Here is a 24,711-nt window from a genome sequence, read left to right on the forward strand (position 1 = left end):
ATATAAATATACGTTGAATTATCTGAAATAGAATTAGTGAAGTAATTAGATGTAATTAAAATCATATATAAATTAGAATGTGGATATTGAAAAATCTACAAAGGTGTAAATATATATGGTTATTTGAAAATTAGAGGTTATATATTATATTTGAACGATATCTATGTGGATTATTAAAACAAAATTAAATAAATACACAAATAAGATTATTAATTTATCACATTAAATACTTATATGTCCCTTGTTTTATATAAAATGTCTTACATTTATCTTATATATGATAATATTTCCAAACTGTTCTAATCTGATATACTTACTATTTCTACGTTACGATTTTCTCTGTGCGTTGACTGAAGTTTAAGTTTATGTATGGAGTTAAGTTTACGAACAATACTTAACGTAACGTAGAGCGTTAGGCTGATGGCAGAGAACGAAATGTTAGCGCTTACGTCTGTCGTAGTCATGGACGTAAAGTAAGGCAGAGAAAAACGTACATGCAACTTACGTATACGTTTTTCTCTGTCTTACTTTACGTTCACGACTACGACAGATGTAAGCGCTTGCATTTCATTCTCTGCCATCAGCCTTACGGAACACCTTGTGCGGAGGCTCTAAGGCCGGTATTCATAGTCCGTTCTTATATTTAAGATCGTCTTAAGAACCCATTCAACCAATCAATGACCGCATTGCAGCTATTTGATTGGTTGAATGGGTTCTTAAGACGATCTTAAATATAAGAACGGACTATGAATACCGGCCTAAATATAAGAACGGACTATGGCCGGTATTCATAGTCCGGTCTTATATTTAAGATCGTCTTTAGTTCATCTTCAGATAATCCATAGCCAATAAAATGATACATACAATATCTAAAGATGAACTTAAGACGATATTAAATATAAGAACGGACTATGAATACCGGCCTAAAAGTGGCTTATAAGCCTTTTGATTGGCTATGAGCCACTTTTAGAGGCACTTTTATCGATAAAAGAGGATTCAGAATATGGGCCTATGAATACCGGCCTAAGACCGTGGTCCATACTTATAAGGTCTGCGTTGTCAAGGCATGTGCGGAATTTATTATCGAGTTTGAAAGTTAAATGGCACAATTAAATGCAAGGAAGAATGATGCTCGATCAACATTAAATCTGTGAGACTTTTAATGAAGTGAAGAATAGTTTTCGAGTAGGTCGCCGATAAAGTGCCAGTGCAAAGAAAACTGTAGGTTACGTGTTGTTGGTACCATGGCACAATCAACAACAAGCGGAACTTCCTCACGACGATATATGAGGGAACACGAAGTGCCTTCCTCATCACGTTATATGGACAGCGAATGGGAGTCCAAGGAGGTAATTTTTTCAAATTCTAAATTTTATTTTGTAGATAATTAGAAGATTATTGAATATTTTTTTTCATAGTAAATCCCAGAATAACATCCCACCTAACATTTTAAAGAGCAATATAATCCATGTTTATAATATTCAGATTGTTATATTATTTGTAATCCGAATTTTATATTGTGTATAGGGGGAGTTCCCCTAGTAGCGGACACTTAAGGTTTTTCGTAGATAAATTTAAAAAATGTATTTTATTTCTTTTATATTTTGCATTAATTATTAGTTAACAATATTAGAAATGAGAATAAATGAATTGAATAATCAACTTTTCTATAATATAATATTTAAATCAGTATCAAACTTTGGTATAAAATTTTGTACGATCTTGAAGTGGCGCCTAGTACCGGACATGGTTAAAATAGATCCCCTAAACACCGTATAACTTCAAAATAATTTATAATGATCACAAATATAATAGAACACTCAGGGATATCAGCATATGCCTCGTGAGCCCATTCCTAACAGTTGGAGCATTGAATTCAATCTTTTTCATTGCTCTCTAGGCAAACTACACAGGTAGTATCATTGTTTGTATGTTTAGATGTTAGTGTTCTAGTTTTCTTTATCTTCTTTGATCGATTCGTCTTTTTAAACTTATTTCTTCACAGACATGCAATACTGACATTTTTAGTGTCTGGCCAGGTTAGAACAAAATATTCTGTCCGAGCCAGGGGCCAAAAAATATTTTAAAAAATAACGAATTCGTAAAAACTAGTTTACTTTATGCAAAAAGCACATAGATATTTGAAAACTATTTATCAAAATACTTCATAATACAAGAACACGTATTGTAGACAACAAATCTTCGTAAGTATGACCTGTTTCTAAATTATATAATGCAACGTTTTATCTTCAAACGCATCGATTAACAGTCCTCTTGGCTTGCGTATGCAAATCTGGAGTGTGTCGCATCCTGCACGTGGATCACTATACTCTCTCCGCCCTATCACCGAAATAACCACCCAATCGCGTTTTTATTCGCCTAGATATGACATATGTCCGGTACTAGGTGCCGTCCGGCGCTAGGGGAACTCCCCCTATATGTTATATATGTTATTTAATTATGAGTTAAAATTTTTAACAATTAATTTTTAGTAATATTCTAATAATTATTCTGTAATAACTATAAGCAACATTTCTTTAAAGATTCAATTTGTTTATCAATTAAATCGATTGTTCTAAACGTGTTTTCTTGTGAAATAGGCTTTGCGACAAAGAGAACTTGAAGAGGCAAGAGCACGAGCGGCACAAATGGAAAAAACAATGCGGTGGTGGTCAGATTGTACTGCTAATTGGCGTGAAAAATGGAGCAAAGTTCGGAATGAGAGAAATGCAGCTAGAGATGAAGCAAAAGCTCTAAGGGCAAAATTAGAAATTGCTGTTAAAGATGCTAATACTTTCAAACATGACTACCAAGAATTGGAATTGCAAAATGAACAATTGAAGAAGGAGATGGAAAAAATACATATGATACTCTTGAAACATGCTGGGCAGTTTGACCAACAGATCTTTACTATTTTAGAATCAGACCCACAATTAAGAGCTACTTTTGGATTAGATGAACAGTTGGAGTTTTATAGTAACATTGAACCTAATGATACATTAAATACACAAAGGAATATATTACCTTGTAAAACTTTACATGAAGCATCAGATGTTGCTTCAGGAAGTCATAATATCTTGCCAGAAAGGGATATCGAGGAGTATGTTTTGCAAGGTGCAGTGCCAAAACATGCAGTGGAATTGTATAAGGAAAGTCCTAATAATTCATTAGATAAAAATATCACGAAACTAGTCATGGATAGTAATGCTGAAAAAGATGCACTGGAGAAGCAACAATTGTCTTTAGATGTGTATGACAAAGAATGCCTGACACAGAAAATGTCGACATTGCAACTTAAATTAGAAGAGGCAACAAAAACTATTTCTGTGGAAAGGGAGTAAGTTACAAATTAATACTCAAAAGTAAATCGTTAATAACACAAAAACTTATTTTATTTTTATTTTGTAAGGGAAAAAAATTTTCTACATCGTACTGTGGAAAAATTGAAAGCTGAACTTAAACAATTAAGGGAACAATGTGAGGAACTATCTGAAAGTAGAGCAGATACAATGAGAGAATTGTCACAGTTAAAAGAGCGATTTCAATTTGAACTTAATGATGAACACATAGCTGATTTAATAGACGACACTAGTAATGGAGAGGGTATGGATCGTCGTTTAAGTGAATTAAGAACTGAAGTAAGTAATTAATATTAATATTATAAGTAATCTATTAATATTATATTATAGTTATATTTTCTCTTGAAAAAGAGAAAGTCATTTAAAAAAGTTTGTTAGACTCTCTATTTCTGATCTCTATGCATGTGTATGTTTTATGCTATGTAAATTGTATATTTTTTTAAATTTTTCATGAAATTTTTCACTAAATTTTTTCACTAAATTTCAGCTAGAAAGACTTCAAGTTGAAAATGCAGCTGAGTGGAGTAAAAGGGAGAGATTAGAGACTGAAAAAATTTCTTTGGAACGAGAAAATAAGCTGCTTCGTTTAAAATTATATGAATTGCAAGAAAAAATAGAATCGCGACGACCACGACCGGTGTCTACAACTGACACAGACACGAGGCAATTACAACACGAAATTCTAGTTCGCAACATGGTTTGTTATAATTCTATATAAATATAAATGCGTTCTTCATAAATTGAAATGTTTCTCAAAATCATTGTTATTACTGTGTCTTTTTCACACAATATTCGTAGGTACTACTTGAAGTAAAGCAGTATCAAGCGGCGCTGAAACAATCCTTAGCAGAAAAAACAACAGAATTATCACATGCGATGAGACGGTCCGAGCAATATGAAGTAGAGGTGAAACGAGTGAGAGGAAGAGTTGAGGAGTTAAAGAAAGAACTGGCCGCTGCTCAAGATGAAGTCGATGCTGCTACAAGCAGCGTACGAAAATTACAACGAACCAATGAAGATCTTATGGAACAATTAGAATCTGCAAATGTACAATTGGAGCATTTTAGAAATAGGTAAGTAGGATAATTAATTCAAATGTGTGTGTGTGTATACATATATATACACACACATTTGAATTATATATGAATATATATATATGAATATATATATATATATATATATATATATATATATATATATATATACTACTATATATATATATATATATATATATATATATATATATATATATATATATATATATATATACTGGGTGTTAAAAAAGTCTGGACACGGTCGAATATCTCGATAAGGAAGAGTTTTACTAGAAAGTGTTTCAGACAAAAGTTGTATGGCTTCAAGGGGGACATGAGATGGTGCCATTAGTTTGACCTTGAAGAGTCACGTGAAGGTCACGTCCAACTTTTTAAATGGGACACCCTATATGCTTTACATATTCTTATAACTCATCTCGAGAGCTTTCCAAAACACTATAATTAAGTTAGTTTTCATTAAGTACTTTCCGAGTTATGAGGCTTGAAATAATTTCTTAATTTTACATAAACTATAAAATATCTAGTAAAATATTCATTTTTCGATTACCTTACCTTAATACTTTTATGTACAAAATAATGACAGGAATCAATTGGTGTAAAGAAAACACATAGTTGTTTTGAAGAAAAAATATGTAATTTGCAATTAACAATTCCATATTTTTTCTTAAAAACAACTGTATGTTTTCTTTACACCAATTGATTCCTCTCATTATTTTGTACATAAAAGTATGAAGGTAAGAAAAATCGTAATCGAAAAATGAATATTTTACAAGATATTTTACGGTTTATGTAAAATTAAGAAATGATTTCAAGCCTTATAACTCAAAAAGTACTTGAGGGAAAAATATTTTATTATAGTGTTTTGAAAAGCCCTCGAGAGATAAGCTACAAGAATATGTAATAAAAAATAGAGGGGGGTTCCATTTAAGAAATTGAAGGTGACCTTCATGTGACCTTCAAATAACTCTTCAAAGTCAAACCAATGGTACCATGTTATGTCCCCCTCGAAGCCATACAACTTTTGTCTGAAACACTTTCTAGTAAAACTCTTCCTTATCGAGATATTCGACCGTGTCCAGACTTTTTTAACACCCAGTATATTAATTTTTTATAAGTGAATCTGAAAAATATATATTTTTATCAGCAAAAACGAATCGTGTGCAGCAGATACTGCTGGAGACAGAGCAGGAGAACAAAAATTCCAAGTAAACAATTCCGATGAATATGCTGAAGGTATGTTATTAGTAGATTGCTTTTAAATGTAATATAAGAATTAATTATGAGAATATATAAATTAGATTTTAAAATATTTTAAATAAAAGTTAGACAACAAATTAAAAATATATTAAAAATTTTTAAACGGCCATAGGAGCCAAACGCGGATGGTAGTGCGTAAGCTCAACGAGAATTAAGTTTTCGTTGAGACTTATTTGTGTGCACAGGGCACTAAATTTTCTTGGTACGGTACCAAGCAAATTTAAATAATTCTCAATTCGAGAAATTATTTAATTATTATCCCTATTTCCCCTCCTATTTTAGTGTTGTAGGCGAGAAAAATATCGGGCTGAAAGTCACTGAATCGGGAATCGAACCCGAGTCTTTCGCTTGCCGGGCGACTGCTCTTACCACTGAGCTCAATTCGAGAAATTATTTAATTATTATCCCTATTTTCCCCCCTATTTTAGTGTTGTAGGCGAGAAAAATATCGGGCTGAAAGTCGCTGAATCGGGAATCGAACCCGAGTCTTTCGCTTGCCGGGTGATTTCTCTTACCACTGAGCTCAGTGGTAAGAGCAGTCGCTCGGCAAGCGAAAGACTCGGGTTCGATTCCCGATTCAGCGACTTTCAGCCCGATATTTTTCTCGCCTACAACACTAAAATAAGGGGGAAAATAGGGATAATAATTAAATAATTTCTCGAATTGAGAATTATTTAAATTTGCTTGGTACTGTACCAAGAAAATTTAGTGCCCTGTGCACACAAATAAGTTTCAACGAAAACTTAATTCTCGTTGAGCTTACGCACTACCATTCGCGTTTGGCTGCTATGGCCGTTTAAAAATTTTTAAAGTTTACATTTCAATATTCGGAGCCCAATTTCTTATAGTTTATTATAAAAATATATTATTTATTCTTTCAGTTTATGATTGACAGCAAGCCTAGTATTCACTCGTGTCGATAATAATGGCGTATTTAAGTCGAATAACGAAAATGCAAATTGGATAGATGATCTCTCAGCGAGCCTAAAGTACATAATTAAATTCTTTTTCAAATTTATCCATTGAGCGTGATACTTCGACGAATTGTACATGTCGAATAACTATCGTAAGTTACATGTTTATTGTGTTTAATGATAAACATAAAACATCAATACTTCCAATAGCATAAATGTATATATTGCTAGCATATATTGATGTAATGTGCAATTTTAATTACTTGTCGATTGATAAGATTGATAAGATGAGTCATTATGTTGCAGCATTTACTGTTTAGTAGTCCATATATTTACTCAATTTATTGTTAGAGAGATTGTGTTCATCTTTATCATTATTTTCTGTAAATAATAATTTCATCGTAGTCTTTTTTTTTTATTTTTGTAAATTTTATGAACATACATTTTTTTTAGCTTTGATGGTATTTTATAAACAGTTTACATTCCACGTTATTATTTTATACGTACTTTTTTTAGATTGGTGTATATAAAAATATATATTATATGTGTATATATATTTACATATATGATATATATAATGAAACTATGTTTCGTTGCCTCGAAAAAGATTAGCGAAATCGTGAAATACAATATGTACAAGATACGATACCTGATATTTATAATTGAACTTTTTATCTCAATATCGAAAATCTATGTAATATAAGTTAAAAGAAAGCAATACTCTATACAAGTTTATCACATCACAGATATACTAAATTGTATAGATAGAAATATAAAAGTAAACAAATCTTCATACAATTATCTACATCAAATCTTGAAAGAGAAAGAAAAAAAAGATTGTTGTTAATTATATTTATTAACTAGCGAGAAAAAAAAGACGAAAAGACAATTTTCTTCTAATTCAAATGTATTTTATTGACAAAACTTAATAAATAGTAATTGATGTAGCATGTTTATTATGCTATACAATCGATAATTTATTATTTTCTTTATTTCAATAAAAAAATTATAATGTCAAAGTATATACAACTTTCAATCCTATGGATTTTTTGAAAAAGAAATTTGTAGTCTATTAATCCATAAGATTATGTGAGGGTTTCCTATCATATTTTTTATTTTCACATTTACTTTATTCGCTGAAAGCTGCTGGAAAGCACGAAAAATATACTATTTAAATTTATGATAGAATGAGTTATAGTGCGAAATATGGTACGCGCGAATGCAATTAATAATCAAATATGATCTATAATCTATATTGTATATATATATATATATATATATATATATATATATATATATATATATATATGTATGTATGTATAAGCAACTTACTTACATTTTATTTTTATGTTACAGGTGAAGAAAAAAATGATGTAATGCATAATGCTCTACAGAAACGATTATAGAAAGTAATTATTGTCGTATCTCGCGATGAATAAATCTCATTCAACATTTCATAGGCGTGCCATTGGGATACGTCGGCACTTTTGGTTTGCAAATCTTCGTTCTGCCATTGGAGCCGTATACGACATTGCAAGAGAACGTGAAATACCCACAAGTGGAACTCTTAGTATAATATCGATGCTCGTACTTTCTTGGCTCGTTGTTACCGTTTATCTTACCGGTAAAACTATTAGTCACAGTGTAGTAACTTGGTTTCATAGCCACTGCTGGAGTAGATCCCGCGCGCTTATCGGAAGATACGTTTTGATTAATAAAAGAACCTTGGCTTTTATTATTCGATGTATGTCGGCCGACATAACGTTCGTGATTGGTTTGAAGCGACCTAGTCTCTGTGACGGGCAACTTAGTGTTATTCAGATCCTTTGGTACCAAAGATACAGTCTGCGATTGAGACTTGCCATCACCTTGAGCGATAATCTTAGTACCAGAGGTCGATACTACTCTACCACGAAAACCAGTCGGGATAGTATATCCTGAAACAGATTGTCCTGGTTGCAGGGTATCGCCTGTTTGCGGTACGTTCGAATCTTGACTGACGTGAACGTCGTACTGATTTCCCTTGGCTATCTGTATCGTTTGTATTTGACTATGACTTTGTTGTTGAGTAGTTTTCAGTTTTTGATGATCCGAACTTGGCAAAGGCTCCGAAAACTTTTCCTGGATTGTCAACCTTGAACTCGTGGAATAATCATCCTCGTCCGCGTATTCGTCATACTCGTCATATGTTGCATCGTCCGTTTGCGATTTCTCAGTAGCTTTCACCTTTTTATCATTAGATGGATTATCCTTGGAACTTACAACAACAGTCTGTTTCGAGGTCGAACTACTCTGCAAACCTTTCTCGCGATCATCTTGTGTGTCCTCGTCGTTTCGATTTGCTGATGGACTCGATTGCGCACTGTCGACATTTGCCGGTTTCTTTAAGGAAGAATCCGGTTTGAAAGGCTTGAAAAGTTCGCTATCAGTAAAATTGAAGGGTTTCCGTGATGATGCGGCACCGGATCCAGAACCAGCTTGAGCTGCGCCGGTGTAGGTGATTCCGTATTGAAAGGAACCCTGCAGTTGCGACTGGGATTGACCTTGATGAGTGCCGCTTTGGGCCGATGCCGTTCCGCTACCACGGAATGGTGTCACGTTTTTCTCCATCTTTTCATCTTCGTTCTTCAAGTATGGCTGAAATCCGATTTGCGCTTGACTAGAAGTGCTGCCTTCGCCGTTAGCCTGAGCGTCCGCCATTCCGCCTTTGGAGCTTGCTTGTACTTGAGAATTAGTACCGTGATTCCACCCGCTACTTTGGGCACCTGTCGAAGTAGCTCCAGAATCTGAATCCAGCTGAACTTGCGTCTGACTTTTTCCATGATCAGCGATACCTTGCGCATTGCTGGTAGCTCCTTCTTTGCCTCCACTAATTTCGGCTTGAGCGCTTTTGTTAGCGTCGCTGCTACCGGCTTGGGCAGAAAAGGTGCCTGAACCGCTGTAAGTTCCCGTCACTTGTGATTGAGCCGTACCCGAGCCGTATTTACCTTGAGCCGATGCGCTCGCTTGAGTACCCGACTCCATTTGTTGCACCGAGCTTGACGCTTGTGACTCGGCACCGTTGTCCATTACACCTATCGGCCTACCTGATCCAATGTAATATTGCGATGGTTCTCCGGTTTCTGCAGTTTCACCTATTCCTGTGTAAGGTCTTCTTGGATATTGATCTATTCCTATTTCTTGACCACTAATTCCGCCAGGATACAGACCAGGATATTGTCCAGTGACACCTGTTTTTGTTTCTCCAGTTGTTGTTTGACCTTCGGTTGTACCTATTGGGTATTGAATACCTCCTGGTACGCCTGTTCCATCGGGAATTCTGGTGCCTGCGCTTGGATATTGTCCGCCTGGATATGTTGGCACTTGGCCAACTCCACCAGGATAAGCTACTTGACCGGGATATAAAGTAACGTTAGGAGAAATAACTTGTTGCGTACCAGGATATGTACCACCTCCGGGATACGTAACTGGTATAGTAGGACTTCCGGGATATGTGCCCACTGGATACGTAACTTGAGTACCTGGAGCACCTCTTACTCCTTCAGGAATTCTACTAGGTTGAATTGTATCGCCAGGATAAATCGCTTGTCGGTCTGTTGTTCGACCACCTGGATAAGTTATTATTTGTGTACCAGCACCTACTGAACCTGTGGTCGTGAGTACTTGTCCTGGCAAAGTACTTGATGGAAGGCCACCGGAATAAATCACCCTCTGTTGTCCGTCACTAGGATAAATTCCTTGACCTATTGTTCTTCCCGGAGCAATGCCGCCAGGATATGTATCGGGTCTTATTCCTGAGACGGTATCAGGTCGGACACCTCCAGGATAGGTTCCAGTTCCGGGGTAAATTCCTGTTTCAGAAACTCCCGGATATACTACGCCCGGTAAGCCTTTCCCAGATGTTATACTACTTGGATATGCTTTAACGCCAGTGACAGCAGTAGCACCTGTTGTTATCGAAGTAGTTACTACGCCATCAGAAGGATAGGTACCTTGTCCTAGTTGGGCTCCAGGTGGATACATTGTTTCTGGATATGCCTCGACACCTGCTCCTGTCGTTACCCCAGGTAAAACTCTTCCAGGCTGAACAACTCCAGGATATAATCCACGATCTTCTGTGACTAAAGTTCCGGGTGGATACTTTCTATCATCTCCTGGTCTTATACCTCCAGGATATATTACACCGACTCCTGGTGTTACAGTACCAGGCTGAACTCCTCCAGGATATATTGCACCAACTCCTGGTGTTACAGTGCCAGGCTGAACACCTGCAGGATATGTTGCACCAACTCCTGGAGTTACAGTGCCAGGTTGAACACCTGCAGGATATGTTGCACTAACTCCTGGAGTTACAGTATCAGGTCGAACACCTGCAGGATATGTTGCACCAACTCCTGGAGTCACAATGCCAGGCTGAACACCTCCAGGATATATTGCACCGACTCCTGGTGTTACAGTGCCAGGCTGAACACCTGCAGGATATGTTGCACCAACTCCTGGAGTTACACTATCAGGTCGAACACCTGCAGGATATGTTGCACCAACTCCTGGAGTCACAATGCCAGGCTGAACACCTCTAGGATATGTTGCACCGACTTCTGGAGTTATAGTATCAGGCCGAACACCTGTAGGATATGTTACACCAACTCCTGGAGTCACAGTGCCAGGTCGAACAGCTCCAGGATACATTGCACCTTCTGGAGTCACACCTCCAGGATATGTTGCAACACTTCCTGGTACCATTCCGGGTCGAACACCATCAGGATATATTTTATCAGTCCTCGGTGTTACAGTTTCTGGACGAACACCTCCAGGATATATTTTATCAGTTTCAGGTTGAATACCTCCCGGATAAATTCCTGGAATACCGGGATAAGTACCGACTCTTCCGGGAATCATTCCACCTGGATATGTTATCTGTTCACCAGGAATAACTCTACCAGGATAAGATATAGTTGCAGTTATTTCTCCAGGACGTGTAATAGGTGTACCACCAATCCCTAGACCTTGTACATATTTATCAGTATCTGTAGGTAGTATCCTTTCCGGACCTCTCTCTACGCCGGGATATCCAGGACAATCTTCACAACCTGGACCACTCGATGACATACTTTGCGCTTGACCCATACCACGACTACCGCCTGGAAAAGACAATATGTAAGATATTTTAATATTTTGTAAAAAAATAATTGTTAGGTTTTATTCATTAAAATTTTTACTAACATGTTTATTATATAATAATGTGTATCTCACAATATTCTAATTTCAAAATTTAAAGTCACAAAAATTCTTTCAATTTAATTGAATTTAATTAAATTGTCAATTAAATTATTATTATAAAATTATTAGATAACACAAATAACATTATACTTACTCACTACTGCGTGTGAAGATTGCTGAGTGGCTTCAGCTTCCGCCTTGCCTTCCTTCTGTTCATGGTTACCGAGATTCAAGTACTGAGATTGCGTTTGTCCACGAAATTTTCCTCGAAACTGATTTGTCTGTTGACGAACTAGTCGAATTCGGTTGAAATTTTCGTCCGACTTTTCCCGTTCGAATTGAATTTGTCTCTTTGCTCGAGCTTTTAGTGGTGTTAAAATTACATCAATTATTCGTCTTGGAAAAATATCATTCTCATCTACAGAGATTTCATTTAGGAAAGGATCAAGAGTTTGCCCAAGTACTGATTTATTTGTCTGCAGCAAGATAATTCTACGTCCATTGCAGAAATCAATAATTCGACCACCAACAAGTTGCCATGCCTATTTATGTTTAAAATATTAAATCAGAATGTTTCAATTCTTTCATTGATATAATGTTGTATTCGATTTCTATTGTATATATATATATATATATATATATATATATATATATATATATATATATATATAATAGAAATCGAATACAACATTATATCAATGAAAGAATTATATATATATAAATCTTTTAAAAATTAAAGCAAATTTTTAGCATCACAATATTTATAACAATATGATATTGTTAAATTGATTACTGAATCGTTACCTCCAATTTCGTAAGAGCTGTCGATGCATAAAGTACATTTGGTTGTCGTTTCTTATGTGATACATTTCGATCTTGTTTTAATTTCTCAAGATAGCAATCATTCTCCCTTCTACTCTTGTATGCAATGAATTGCTATTTTTAAAAATAAAATATTTTTAATCTATTATTTTAATATATTACAACAATATAACTACTTACCGTTACGTCGTCAGTAAAAGACCATTGCTTTTCTATATTCTTCATTTTGTATTCGTTGTGAATAGAACGATCAAAACGCGTCTTTTCCTATGAATATTGATATTATTTTATACACTAATTATTAATATCTTGCTATATTTTCAATTTATAATGCGATTATATAATTTTTGATATTAAAATAACTATAATATATAAATAATATATACATAAAATTAAAATATTCTGAGATATATAGAATAGAACATCTTATTGATTTTTATGTCTTAAACTTTACATTAAAAGTGTTTTTTTAACAACAGTAATTAAATTTATGTCTTTAACAATAGTATTAAGTATTAAAGTTTTAATATTTTGACACGTTTTAATATTTTGACAAACAGGAATGAAAAAGGACAGCGCTACATCAAGAATAAGCTAAGCATGTACACTAACTAAGTATACAATCTCTATTATTGCTTTATCTCATGAACTTTGATCTTCAAATCTTTTTTAAATGGTCTTTCTAATCATATGCATCAGCATGTATGACCTGTGCCAATAACCTGCCATAACGGAATATTGTAATTGGAGCGGCAGATTTATTAATATAATATTTAATTTTACAATGATACGTTTTGAAAGCACGTAAATTTAAGAAACATACGCTTTTCTAGAATATGATTAATTTCAATATAAAATTATATATATTTTATAACAAATATTCTCTAAAAATAAGTATCATTGTTTTATATTTTTTTATTATACATATATAATTATTTTAAAAATTACAGCTTTTTTATATTAATAATTATAACTCAAATTTTTAAATACATAATATCCAAAATACATAATATCCAAAATCCCATGGAATATCAAAGTTACTTAGTTGTATAAGAGATCACATTTCTGCGTTTATCGTTACGGTTAGATTTAGATGATACATGCCGGCAATTTGCTGAATTTCACAACGCCGCGCGAAATACGGCAAATGAAATGTTCTAAATCGTAATTTTAAAAAAGAGAGATAAGCAGTTATCTATTATTTGAAGGGACGAATAAATGACGAACGTAAAAATATCACTTTCTATAAATCTATGATAACCTGATTAATTTTGCAATTGGGTAGCACAATTTGAATACTTTCTCTGAAAATATTTAAAAATTAATCATCTTTGAAATCTCGTACATTAAAACAATCACACGTTGACATTTCACAAACTAATGTAAAACTAAATAATAAAAATATTTAATCTCAAAATTTTTTATGTAAAATAAAGTAGGCAATATCATTTGATTATTATATATATTTTTTTAATTTAAAATAAGCTAAAATAAAAAATATCACTTATGATTATTATATATTCTTTGATTTAAAATAATACACAATGTTTCATAAAATTAATTCACTGCTAATATATTAGTTTTTAATACACAAGCTTTCAAAGATACTATATTCTTTACACAATAAAAACTGTGTCACCTGTTGAAGCAAACACTTTAATCGTAATGAAAAGAAAATAATAAAATGAACTCGATATTCCTTCGTTGTCGAAATGGAAGAGCCGTGTCGAGAAAAACTTACATGATATCTCGCGAGTACCATACTCGCGAGGAAGATTAGGATAATGAGATATAGCTGCATGGTTTGAATCTTCTGCGAGATCTTCTCCACGACTGACGCGGATCAATGTTTCAATGATGATCCAACCCTGCTAGATCGTGACTCCCACTGACTCTTCTTACTTCTTCCTCTACGTTTCTCCTAGTCTCTTCTTCGGTCTCATCATAGTTGATCCCGCGAAGCGTCTCTGAGGATTATAAGAAACCATGAAGCCATGAGGCGGGAGAAAGAATCGCGCTGGAAGAAATTCTGAGAATGTGCGTTGTGATGTAAGTGCGTACAAACGTTTGTATGTATTATGTTATCTCTTTTAGTCTCGTCTTGTCAGGGCGGATCTCATTACTACTTACTGAGATATGCGCTCATGACTGTTACTGATTCGAAGTATCATCGTATTGCAGTTAGAAAAAATGGAGGAACTCTAATTCCTTTTATCGCCATCCTGTATTACTTATACAAGAGACAGTACAAGTTGTCTTAGATTTGTATATATGTTATACAAATTACAAAATGTTATACAAAATTTATAAAATATTATATAAAAATGTTATACAAAATTAAAAGTGTTATACAAAATTTAAAAAAAATATACAAATAATATAATTATTAAAAAATCTTTGATAGATTTACAATTTTCTTTGACAAATTTTTTTAATTCTTACATAGTTTAATAACACAAAGATGATTTATTTGTTATACTTATATTACAATATTTTTTATATATTTTTTTATTATTCTATTAATTATATATATTTGGAAATATTTTTTGAGACAAAATTTCTCATGTATTTTGAAAATAGATAACAATCCAAAGCTTTTTTTTACATTATTGATGATCATTAATTTATAATGTTTATATAAATTAATTATACCTTAATTTATGATACTAATGCATGCAGATTCTCTTACCTTTATTTAAACCATAAATGTTTATCAATTAAAGGCGACATGGAATTAACTTTGTATGATTGATTTATACGATTATCATGAGTTAGTCATTTTCGCTTTCGTTGGCCTAATTATTGAGTTCAATCTATTTGTTAAACACAGTTAGCCGTTGTTTATCCTACTACCAAGCGTAACTAATGATCGTATGGTTCATCGACGCGATAACACGAGTTCAATAAGTAAAAAGACCAAAAGAATGTTGAACAGAAAGCTTTGTGTGAATGCACGTACTGCAATTCGATAGATATCGGAATTAAATTATTCTGACACAACTTTTTTAAATATTATGTTTTAAATATTATGATATTTTATTTTATAATCATTTCATATAATCTGATTATATTTTATTTTCATACTAATGTTAATTTTATATTCATATAACTCTGATATCAATATTAATCTATATTAATACATATCTATCTTAATATACATTACAACAGTGCTGGGATTTACTTGCAACTTTCGGCCAGATTTCTTAGCTTACGCCTACTGTTCCCCTCTTACCGCTTGCGCCGCTCGTAACTAATCTATCTAAGTTCTCTTTATTGTAATTACGTCTCAAAACACAAATATTTTAAATTGTTACAGAACATATACGTAATTAATAATATAATAATTATTTTTATTATTAATAAACAATAAAGAGAACTTAGATAGATTGCCACATTACATTTGTGACGCGCACGTTCCTGAGCGCTCCTTACTTACGAGCGGCGCGAGCGGTAAGAGGGGAACAGTAGGCGTAAGCTAAGAAATCTGGCCGAAAGTTGCAAGTAAATCCCAGCACTGCATTACAGCACAAAAGCTACATTGAGTTTAAAAAATTTTCCACGTATTAGAAATATATAATTCAAATTGATTTTTTTGGAAAAGAATTTTATTTTGTACATGAAAAATCTTTAGAAATATGAAAGGATTATAGGAAGAAGGATATTAAAAAGAAGGAATAGGACAAATATAAAATTAATTCAAACATATATCATATCGTATACTTATTCTTTCGTTACGATAAGACAAGATTTTTACAATTCGTACAAAAATGTGAGTAAATATTTTATGTAGGCACTCCGGTGTACAAATAGCACATACAACAGGCGTATAATAGATCTAATTATCTAAAAATGACTATATCAATGTCTCTCTCGCGAATTCTAATATGTAAAAGTGGGAATGCTATTTACAACGTGTGTCACGACTACGTCTTAACGCTAGATCGGGATTTCTATTTTCATCCACAGGCAATCTATCGAATCAAAGTGACTAGGACGCGTCCGAATCGCTCGTCAATTACAATTTTTTTAGAGCATAAACAAATTATTCGGCAAACGCGACGCAATCGATCTCTTGTTGCGTGATACATTACACCTATATGAAATCTTTATAATAACCGTCGTCATTTGCATAATCCACGTAATCTTGCCGTTCGTTGAATCATTGAAGAAGAAATATGTCATCGATTTCTTTCTAAACAGAATCCGTCGAGAAAAAAATAAATTACAAAATTGAGAAATTTGTCACGACGGCAGATTACGTTCGCAATGACGGAACGGCTTCGACTAGTTCGACACTCTGATCGGATACCAATTTCTGGTATCAAGAAATGAATATGAAAGAAGAAGGCTTATTTATCGTCGCTATAATTAACACTGATGGAGAATATACAACCTATGCTACGGCTCTAAACGATGCGCTCGATTGAATAACATTTGTTAGCATTACACATGATATTTTAATCGTATGTAGCATAGCAAAATTTATTACATAAAATAGTAGATATACTAATAAACGATCAACGAATTTAAACTCATTTTCTATAATATGTGAAATGTAACATTATATTTTATTTTGATATATTTTTTGATAGATAAATTTTCGCATTGTTTGGAGCCGGCTTTTTGCTTTTCGCAACTGGTTGCGCAATTTCGAATCACAGATATACGCTCTCATGCTTTTGAGGACGTCTCAACACTTGCATTCCAATGCATTCTAAATTTTTTCAACACAACCACAAACTTGCACCGGAAGCTATATCGTTTTCTTCGACATTTTATGATCGCAAACGTAACTCTGTTACATTCGGCTACAATATATTCTTGCTCATTCGTTGGATTCACTCATTATATTTTAGAAACGTGTCAGTTATACGTATTTACATCATGTAAAGTCGATAGCTGCCTCGAAGAGCCTCGAATCCTTGTCATTTAATTCTAAATTAATAACACAAAGGCACTGCAATTCTGTTTGCATGTCGACAATTTATTTTAATTGCTTAACATCATGCGATATAGCTACGTCTTTAGATAGATAAGTTTGATGTTTAACAAACTCTCGTATCAGAGGCGATCTTATGCCTCGAAAATTTATTTTCAAGTATTCTTATCCCATATATATCAATCCTATTGGAGCTATGTTACTGTGTCAAATTATACGCCGAAAAACGTGATCCGATATTTATAAAACACGTCTTTATACCAACAAATATCTAAATTAACGGCTTATAGATTTAACATTATGACTACTTACTAAATGGTCCCTAATTCTTGGAAGATGCTTGGAATAGTATCTGTCACACGCAATACTTTGTTGTTTCACAACTGTTTAGTTTATCAGAAATTATTAGCATATTCATTATCAGAAATAATCTTCATTCGATCACAATGAAGAAAGGGATATACAGAATAATCTCTGATAATGTCTACGAAAACTCCATCGAAAATATGAAAATGTTTAACAATTATAAAATTATCATTCGGCAATCATACGATCGAAAAAATAACGTTTCAATTTCAATCATATTTTGATAAGAAAAGATTTATTCTAAATTGATTATTTAAAAACCGATTAAAAGAAACATCGATAGTTTTAGGATATTTTGTAAAATATCCTAAAATTATCGTTGTTTCTTTTAATCAGTTCTTTCCAATCAAACAATGTAAATCTTTTTGTCAATTTCTCAATTAAATCCTTTCGTAATAATCTTATAAAAAATAGCAACTTGATTATTTTAAAGCAAAAATTTAAATGAATGATTTAAAAAATTCCTGCTGCTAAAAGAATCCTTTGCTTTAATTTTTCGCCAAAACTCTAGATTTAAAATTCTCTCTAGATAAAATATTCTGAAATTCCTACAAATTTCTAATTGAATGAATTCAAAAGAATTTCTGATTGTGGAATTTTTCGTACGAAAGTAAGCATAAAGTCAAATCCGTATCTTTTTAACACGACTGATTCGATCTAATTATAGGTGCCGATTAATTCTTAAGCAATGGCCAAGTTTAAAGTCATTCCGGTGGATCTCGAGAAAGCTGAAGATCTCGTCGAATCGGAATAATCGAACGTAGTTGAGGAACTCTTAACATCGAAACGCAGATGCAGATGCTCCGGATTAGGAGATATCACCGACGTCCTGATGACCATCCTGGACACGTATTCCGAATCCTTCGTCGCCGAATCGGGGCTCTGCTTCTCCTCGTTCGAATCATTCGGACAGGGCGTTCTCTCTTTGCAGGATCGCTTCGATGATGTCGCCACGTCCGTCGTTCTGGTATGCCTGATGATCGCGGAGAATGCCGACGATGGGCCCTTTTGGTCTCGGTCGAGTCCTAATCGAGGAACTATGACGCTGGTGGGCGACGCTGTAATGCCGCATGGAGTCGTCTGCGGCCTATTCAAGGACGATAGTAATGGAGCACTCGATTTCACCGATAGCGATGTCGTTTGTTGTTCGATTTGATCGGACTTTTCCGTGGACGATCGGTGATGGGCACGCATACAGGATGACTCCTCGTGTTTATAAAGATAAGACTTTAGCGCGAAAGCCTTGCCGCAACGACCGCACACATGAGGTTTCGTATTCGAGTGTGTTTGTATATGAGCCCGTAAGTTCGATTTGTCGGCAAAAGCTTTGTTGCAAATGGTGCATTTGAAAGGTTTCTCGCCTAAAAAGAAAAATAATTATTATTAAATATCGAAATTTTTAATAATTATTAAATATCGAAGTTTTTCTATACAATCAAGTATTCTAAAAGATGTGTTTTTTATAATAAATATTAAAAATAATTAGGCTTAAAAGGGAACGTCATAGATTTCAAAATTTTAGATGGCAAGTAAAGGGTTCACTTAAAGAAATGTTAATAGTAAAGTAAATGAAAACAAAAATAATTATTATTAAATATCGAAGTTTTTAATAATTATTAAATATCGAAGTTTTTCTATACATACTTTTTCTTTCAGATTAAAATATATTTAAAAAATATTTAAATATAAAACACTTAAATATTTTCTTTCAAATATAAAATATGTTTAAAAAATAAAATGTGTAAAAAAATAATAATTATTTAAAATTAAATTAAAATTTAAAGATAAAAAATGAAATAGAAAATTGCCCAATTAATGAATTTTCCATTTTTCCATTTGATCTCTTCTTCAGCTTGAATATCAATTAACTCGTCAATGTATTTCTTCAACCACTTAAGATGTTGAAGGATGTAGATATATTACGCGTGTCACTAATCTCACATTTATACATCTACAATTTGCAGTCGGAAATAGTGCCTCATAGAGTGTGCCAAAATCATTTCGTGAATGATTAATTTGAATTCGTCTTCATTGAAATTGCTCGTTAAACTTTGTACTTTTTTCAAGAATAAAATTTGCCTTAGTTATTTACATAATATCTATTTAAATTATTTACATAATATCTATTTAAAAAACGCAATCGAGAGAAAATTAAACAATTTTATTGGATTAAATTAGAAAGATACGGGTAATTATTAATTTTTCAAAGTTTAATTATCTTTTTACACGTCAATTTATATCATAATTTTATTTTATTTATATATAATTTATATATAAAATTAATTTTTATTTTATTTATAATTATCATTGAAAATGGGGAAATAAAGCATCTTTCAGAAGCGTATACCTGTATGCGTACGTATGTGTCCCTGCAATAACCACGGCCTAGAGAAGCATTTGCCGCAATAATGGCACTTGCATCCCTGATTGTGGGTCCTCACGTGCATGCTGAATGCCGGCATGCTGACGTAGACTTTATCGCAGTGCGGGCACCTTCTGGCCTTCTTATCGCCCAGTGACCTGTGCGTTTGACGATGTCTAGCCAAATTCGACGAAGTCGAGTACTTCTTGCCGCAATCGGGACATTCGTGATCTTCGTTCTCTTCCGCCTTGGACTCCGCAGCGATCGTTCTCCGACTTTGGGACACGGTCGATGATAACGATACCGGCGATGGATCGACGCTAGAAACGATCGGCATTTTCGAGAAGCTCGGCTCTTCCTGCAAGGAACAGGAGGGATGTCGCGGTGAAAGACGAAGCCCCAAAGTAGTATTCTCCTCGGATCGACTCTCCAGGATCTCCTTCTCGGTTTCGATCCGTTCGAAAAAAAGCCTCGTTCGTTCGTCCAAGACTTGGTCCTGGTTTTCCATTACCTGGGCAGTAGATCGAGACGCCAGGGACCTGCTCTTCTCTGCAGGATACTGCGCAACTTTGGGTGACATCGGTCGTTGGTAGATAACATTGCTGTGATGAATCAGAGTACCCGCCGCTGCTGCCAGGCTCACTTCCGCCAACTTCGTCAGATTGTATAGCTCCTCGGGGCATTCGGACGATGTCTCGCTGCCGCACTCGCTGGCGCCATCAGAAGTTGGCTGACCGCCGCTGTAATCGGCCAGTCTCACGCTTCTCTCGGGACTAAAATCTGAGTGCAAATGAAAAAGGATGTAATTGTTGGAATATCTTAATTGTAAAAATATCTTTCTTCTATTAGTAATTTTTTCAGTAATGAATATTAATCTGCGATAGATTACAGATTAATATTTTAATTGCCTTTTTATTTAATGGATTCAAATAATTTTTTTCATATTTGAAAAAGATAATCACTATCTTCGCAGTCTCTCAGTCTCAAGATAGTTTGAATTGTATAAACTTCTGTAAACTTCATGAAATTTCATTTAGATCATTTAAATTATTTAAATTTATTTAATGCAGATAAGAAAATAAAATTAACTTTAATATTTTTAATTGGTTTCATATTAAATGATTCATAAATAAATATGAAATATTTTTTATTCAATAAAATATTTCACTGTAAAGTTAATTCTATTAATTTATCTTTACATTTCACAAACGCAATAAATTACAATTAATTTACATTTTATTGTACCTTTTTATGAATTGTACTGTTTCAAGTGCGGGTCTTTTGATAGTTCCCGACTGACTGATTGGCAAGGAAACTCGATGTCGACGTGATTCGTAAAACACGATATACACCTTCAAAGAAGGGGAGAGAGAAACTGCTACGTTACTAGCTGCTCCGTTTTCGGGGAGAACGGAAATAGAGTCATACCGCGACCAACCCCCGCTTACAAGTTCTTAGTATACCGCGCTTATTCTATGTATTTCTTAGTCCGTGTACATGCGTTGCATTTGTGAGGAAGTTTGCCTGTCTGCTTCATGGTGAGATTGACGGCATCGCGACGGTATGCATCGTGGTGGGCCCTGATGACGCATCTAGCGTCCTATTCTTAAATTCACGCGATCCACCACCTTAATTACGAAGCAATGATGAGTTTTCTTGACTTTAATTCAGTCGGAGAAAAGGGGATTTATGTATGATGTATGTAAAAGTTGAGATTTTGACATTTCACGAGTTATAATAAATTCCACGTCCAGCGATTTTTCTCATAATTGAATAGATCATTAAGTACTGGAATAATATCTGTTTCACGAAAGTAAATAAATTTTTATCGCTGTGCAAAATTCTCGCAGATCTTTCGGAAATATTAATTCAGGATTTAAAGCATAAACTAAAAAAAATACGAAAAATTTGTTAAATATTTACTTGTTGTGTGCGTATGTATATATATCACAAATGTTAAATGTCCTAAATTCTCTATTTTATCATCCAATAATTATTGGAAAAATTTATTAAAATTTTATTGAATTGTGATAGATTAAATCTATTTATCAATTAAAAAATAAAAATAATTGTTATTATATTAAATAATAATAAAATTATAAAATCTCTGATTACTAATTAAATATCTTTTAACTTAACAATTTTATTACTAGCAATTTTTCTCACGATGTACATTTAATCTGTGACATTTAAATCGCTTTAAGATTGAATATTTTGAAATTATAAATATCTTAGCATTCTTTTTTTAATTTTTGAATTAATCATTGTCATTTATCACATAACTAATCAAATATAATACGTGCTCCATTTTTATTTAAAACTGCAAAGTATCTAATTAACAACATACCTCTTTCAGACCCTCCGATCTCTTCTTCAGCACCGTTGTATCTGCGATGGGTGATCAGGAACGCTCGCGGCATTTTCCTCGTCTTCCTCGATTTCTCTTCTCAATGCACACAAGTCATACTTATACAATACAAGACTCACAAACACACTCGTCGCACCGACTATCTGCAGTATTATTTGCAAGAAGGATGATACGAAGATAAGTCCGATGATCGCGATATCGGGAAGAAGGATTACAATCCGATCGGTGGCGTGTACGTCGAGCGGCGTAGGGGTTGCGTTCGCTTCGGCAATTTCGGGCGCAATAGTTGCCCCGGCTAAGATTCGGGGCTACATATAGCCAGCGCAGCCTCCCTCGCCCTCCATCGCCGCTGCCGCCGCGGCGCTCTTCGTCATCATCGTCGTCGTCTTCTTCGCCTTCAGCTGCACGCGTCTCAGAAGCGTGCCCGCCCGGTTTCCCCGCGCGTGTGGTGGTCCCGTTCGTGTGGCGGCAATGTGCGACACGCGTGACGAGTGCGTCTCGCGGGAGAGCGCGGGTGAAAGGCCGCGTAGGAGGGACACGAGCGGTCCCCACAGCTCACGCGCAGGGTGGTTGCTAACCACCCTCCCCTCGGCAAGTTGTCCTGCCATTATCGCTCGTTACTGGACATTATCCCCCATAACAAGAAGATTATTATATTTTTTGATTGGGAGGAGGGGGGTTAAATTGAAGTGATAGAATTTATCACAAAATAGAATATTGTCATTGTTAATTTTTAATGAATGCAATTTTCAGATTCTTCCATTAAATTTAACTTAGATTCTATTTTATTCTATTCTTAAGTTCTTTTAATTCAATCTCTATTATTTAATATTACATACGATATCCAATTTTTAAAAAAGAACAACAAAGAACAGAAGAATTAAAAGAATTTGTATCTATCGTGTATCTAGCAAGTTCAAGAAGATCGGTGCGATCCATTTATCTTATTTAAACGAAAGATTTGATGGCAAGCAGATATGTGATAACGGCGTCATTTCATCGACGGCTACAGGGTAGGAGCAGGTTGGTGCGCTGAGTGGTTCTTCTGGCGCGACGCCAGGCGTCCGCTGAATTTAGCACCGCGGCGCTGACTAACTCGCGTGGCATTCATTCAATCGTCGACCAAAAAGCCCCGCTGCCTCTATAGTCTCTTGCTCTTTGCTAGGATGATTAGTAAAAAAATGAGATTAAATTTTGATTCTCCTGAAATTTATTCGAATTTTTAATGCAAAATATTTACTAAACTAGCAAATATGTAAAATTTTCTAATTATTGCATATTTTTTCTCGATAATTTTGATCCTGTCTTCTGTCCAAGAAGTTGATCATAATCGTTTTTAGTTATGAAAGATAATCATTAAATATCTTGTTTAGTAGCTAAATTAATTAATCAGTAGAGAAATATAAATTTTATGGAATTGTAAATGCTTGATCATTTCTAATTTTATTAGTAAATCTTTTTTATTAATGAAAAAGCGATTTAATCGATCAACTCTGTAGCATATATTTAGTCTAATTTACTTGAAATGTTCATTTATAATTTTATTTATTATTAACATATTTTTTATTTATCTTGCATTATCATTATTTATTATATATTAATTTATTATCTATTTATCTATTATAAATATAACAAAACTCTTATACGTTCGTTTTTCAGAAAATTTACAATTTCTGTGGTTGAAGAGAATTTATGAATCATAGTCAACTATTAAATGTTCCAACCACGTCATTTCCGTGTTATATATATAAAAAAAAGAAAACATTAGAGATTTGTCAAGGTAAAAAACAAAATTAAAATCTCAAAGCATTCTTTATCAAATGTCTAGGTCAGGATATAGAATTTGCGGGTTTTCGAAATTGCAAGAAATCTTTAGATGGGAATTGCGGAACAGGTGTCTCGGTGATAATATCATAAATCGTTGACGGTATCGTCGTCGAACGGCCAAAAATAAAATCACGAGCTCCGAGAACGTCGAGCGAGAGAGCGAGAGCATCTTCACCACTGACGCAACTCGCAACTCGACAACAGATTGCCTGCCATGCCGCC

At 34.0% G+C, this 24,711-nt stretch overlaps 3 protein-coding genes across 6 annotated transcripts; 1 reads left to right on the forward strand and 2 right to left on the reverse strand.

Moving 5' to 3' along the window:
* Window positions 1-1,012: 1,012 nt before the first annotated feature.
* LOC145969986 (coiled-coil domain-containing protein 102B) lies at window positions 1,013-11,396 on the forward strand. Of its 3 annotated transcripts, none has more exons than XR_014438286.1 (8): window positions 1,013-1,349; window positions 2,601-3,337; window positions 3,410-3,638; window positions 3,847-4,056; window positions 4,158-4,432; window positions 5,559-5,647; window positions 6,553-6,737; window positions 7,942-11,396. XR_014438286.1 is itself a non-coding variant. In XM_083096320.1 (7 exons), exons 1-7 carry the CDS (start codon window positions 1,245-1,247, stop codon window positions 6,561-6,563), a joined length of 1,656 nt encoding a protein of 551 aa, XP_082952446.1. In that variant the 5' UTR covers window positions 1,013-1,244; the 3' UTR covers window positions 6,564-7,567. The 3 variants fall into 3 exon arrangements, 1 of the variants encoding a protein (XP_082952446.1); XR_014438285.1 differs by lacking the exon at window positions 7,942-11,396 and adding an exon at window positions 7,102-7,562; XM_083096320.1 differs by lacking the exon at window positions 7,942-11,396 and having other exon boundaries at window positions 6,553-7,567.
* LOC145969985 (uncharacterized) lies at window positions 7,512-14,583 on the reverse strand. Its single transcript, XM_083096319.1, has 5 exons — window positions 14,369-14,583; window positions 12,808-12,894; window positions 12,610-12,741; window positions 11,960-12,347; window positions 7,512-11,726 (listed from the first exon to the last, which is right to left on the reverse strand). The coding sequence occupies exons 1-5, from the start codon at window positions 14,426-14,428 to the stop codon at window positions 8,032-8,034; spliced, it is 4,362 nt and encodes a 1,453-aa protein (XP_082952445.1). The 5' UTR covers window positions 14,429-14,583; the 3' UTR covers window positions 7,512-8,031.
* A 1,749-nt stretch (window positions 14,584-16,332) lies between these two features.
* Window positions 16,333-23,094, reverse strand: LOC145970226 (uncharacterized). 2 transcript variants are annotated; one of them, XM_083096794.1, is made up of 3 exons: window positions 22,642-23,094; window positions 20,280-21,074; window positions 16,333-19,293 (listed from the first exon to the last, which is right to left on the reverse strand). In XM_083096794.1, exons 1-3 carry the CDS (start codon window positions 22,712-22,714, stop codon window positions 18,614-18,616), a joined length of 1,548 nt encoding a protein of 515 aa, XP_082952920.1. In that variant the 5' UTR covers window positions 22,715-23,094; the 3' UTR covers window positions 16,333-18,613. The 2 variants fall into 2 exon arrangements, with proteins under 2 accessions (XP_082952920.1, XP_082952921.1); XM_083096795.1 differs by lacking the exon at window positions 22,642-23,094 and adding an exon at window positions 21,540-21,606.
* Window positions 23,095-24,711: the final 1,617 nt, after the last annotated feature.

This window comes from Camponotus vicinus, unplaced genomic scaffold (genome assembly GCF_025532165.1).
Source record: "Camponotus vicinus isolate PSW18456_S1 unplaced genomic scaffold, iyCamVici1.0 SCAF_4, whole genome shotgun sequence".
NCBI lineage: Eukaryota > Metazoa > Arthropoda > Insecta > Hymenoptera > Formicidae > Camponotus > Camponotus vicinus.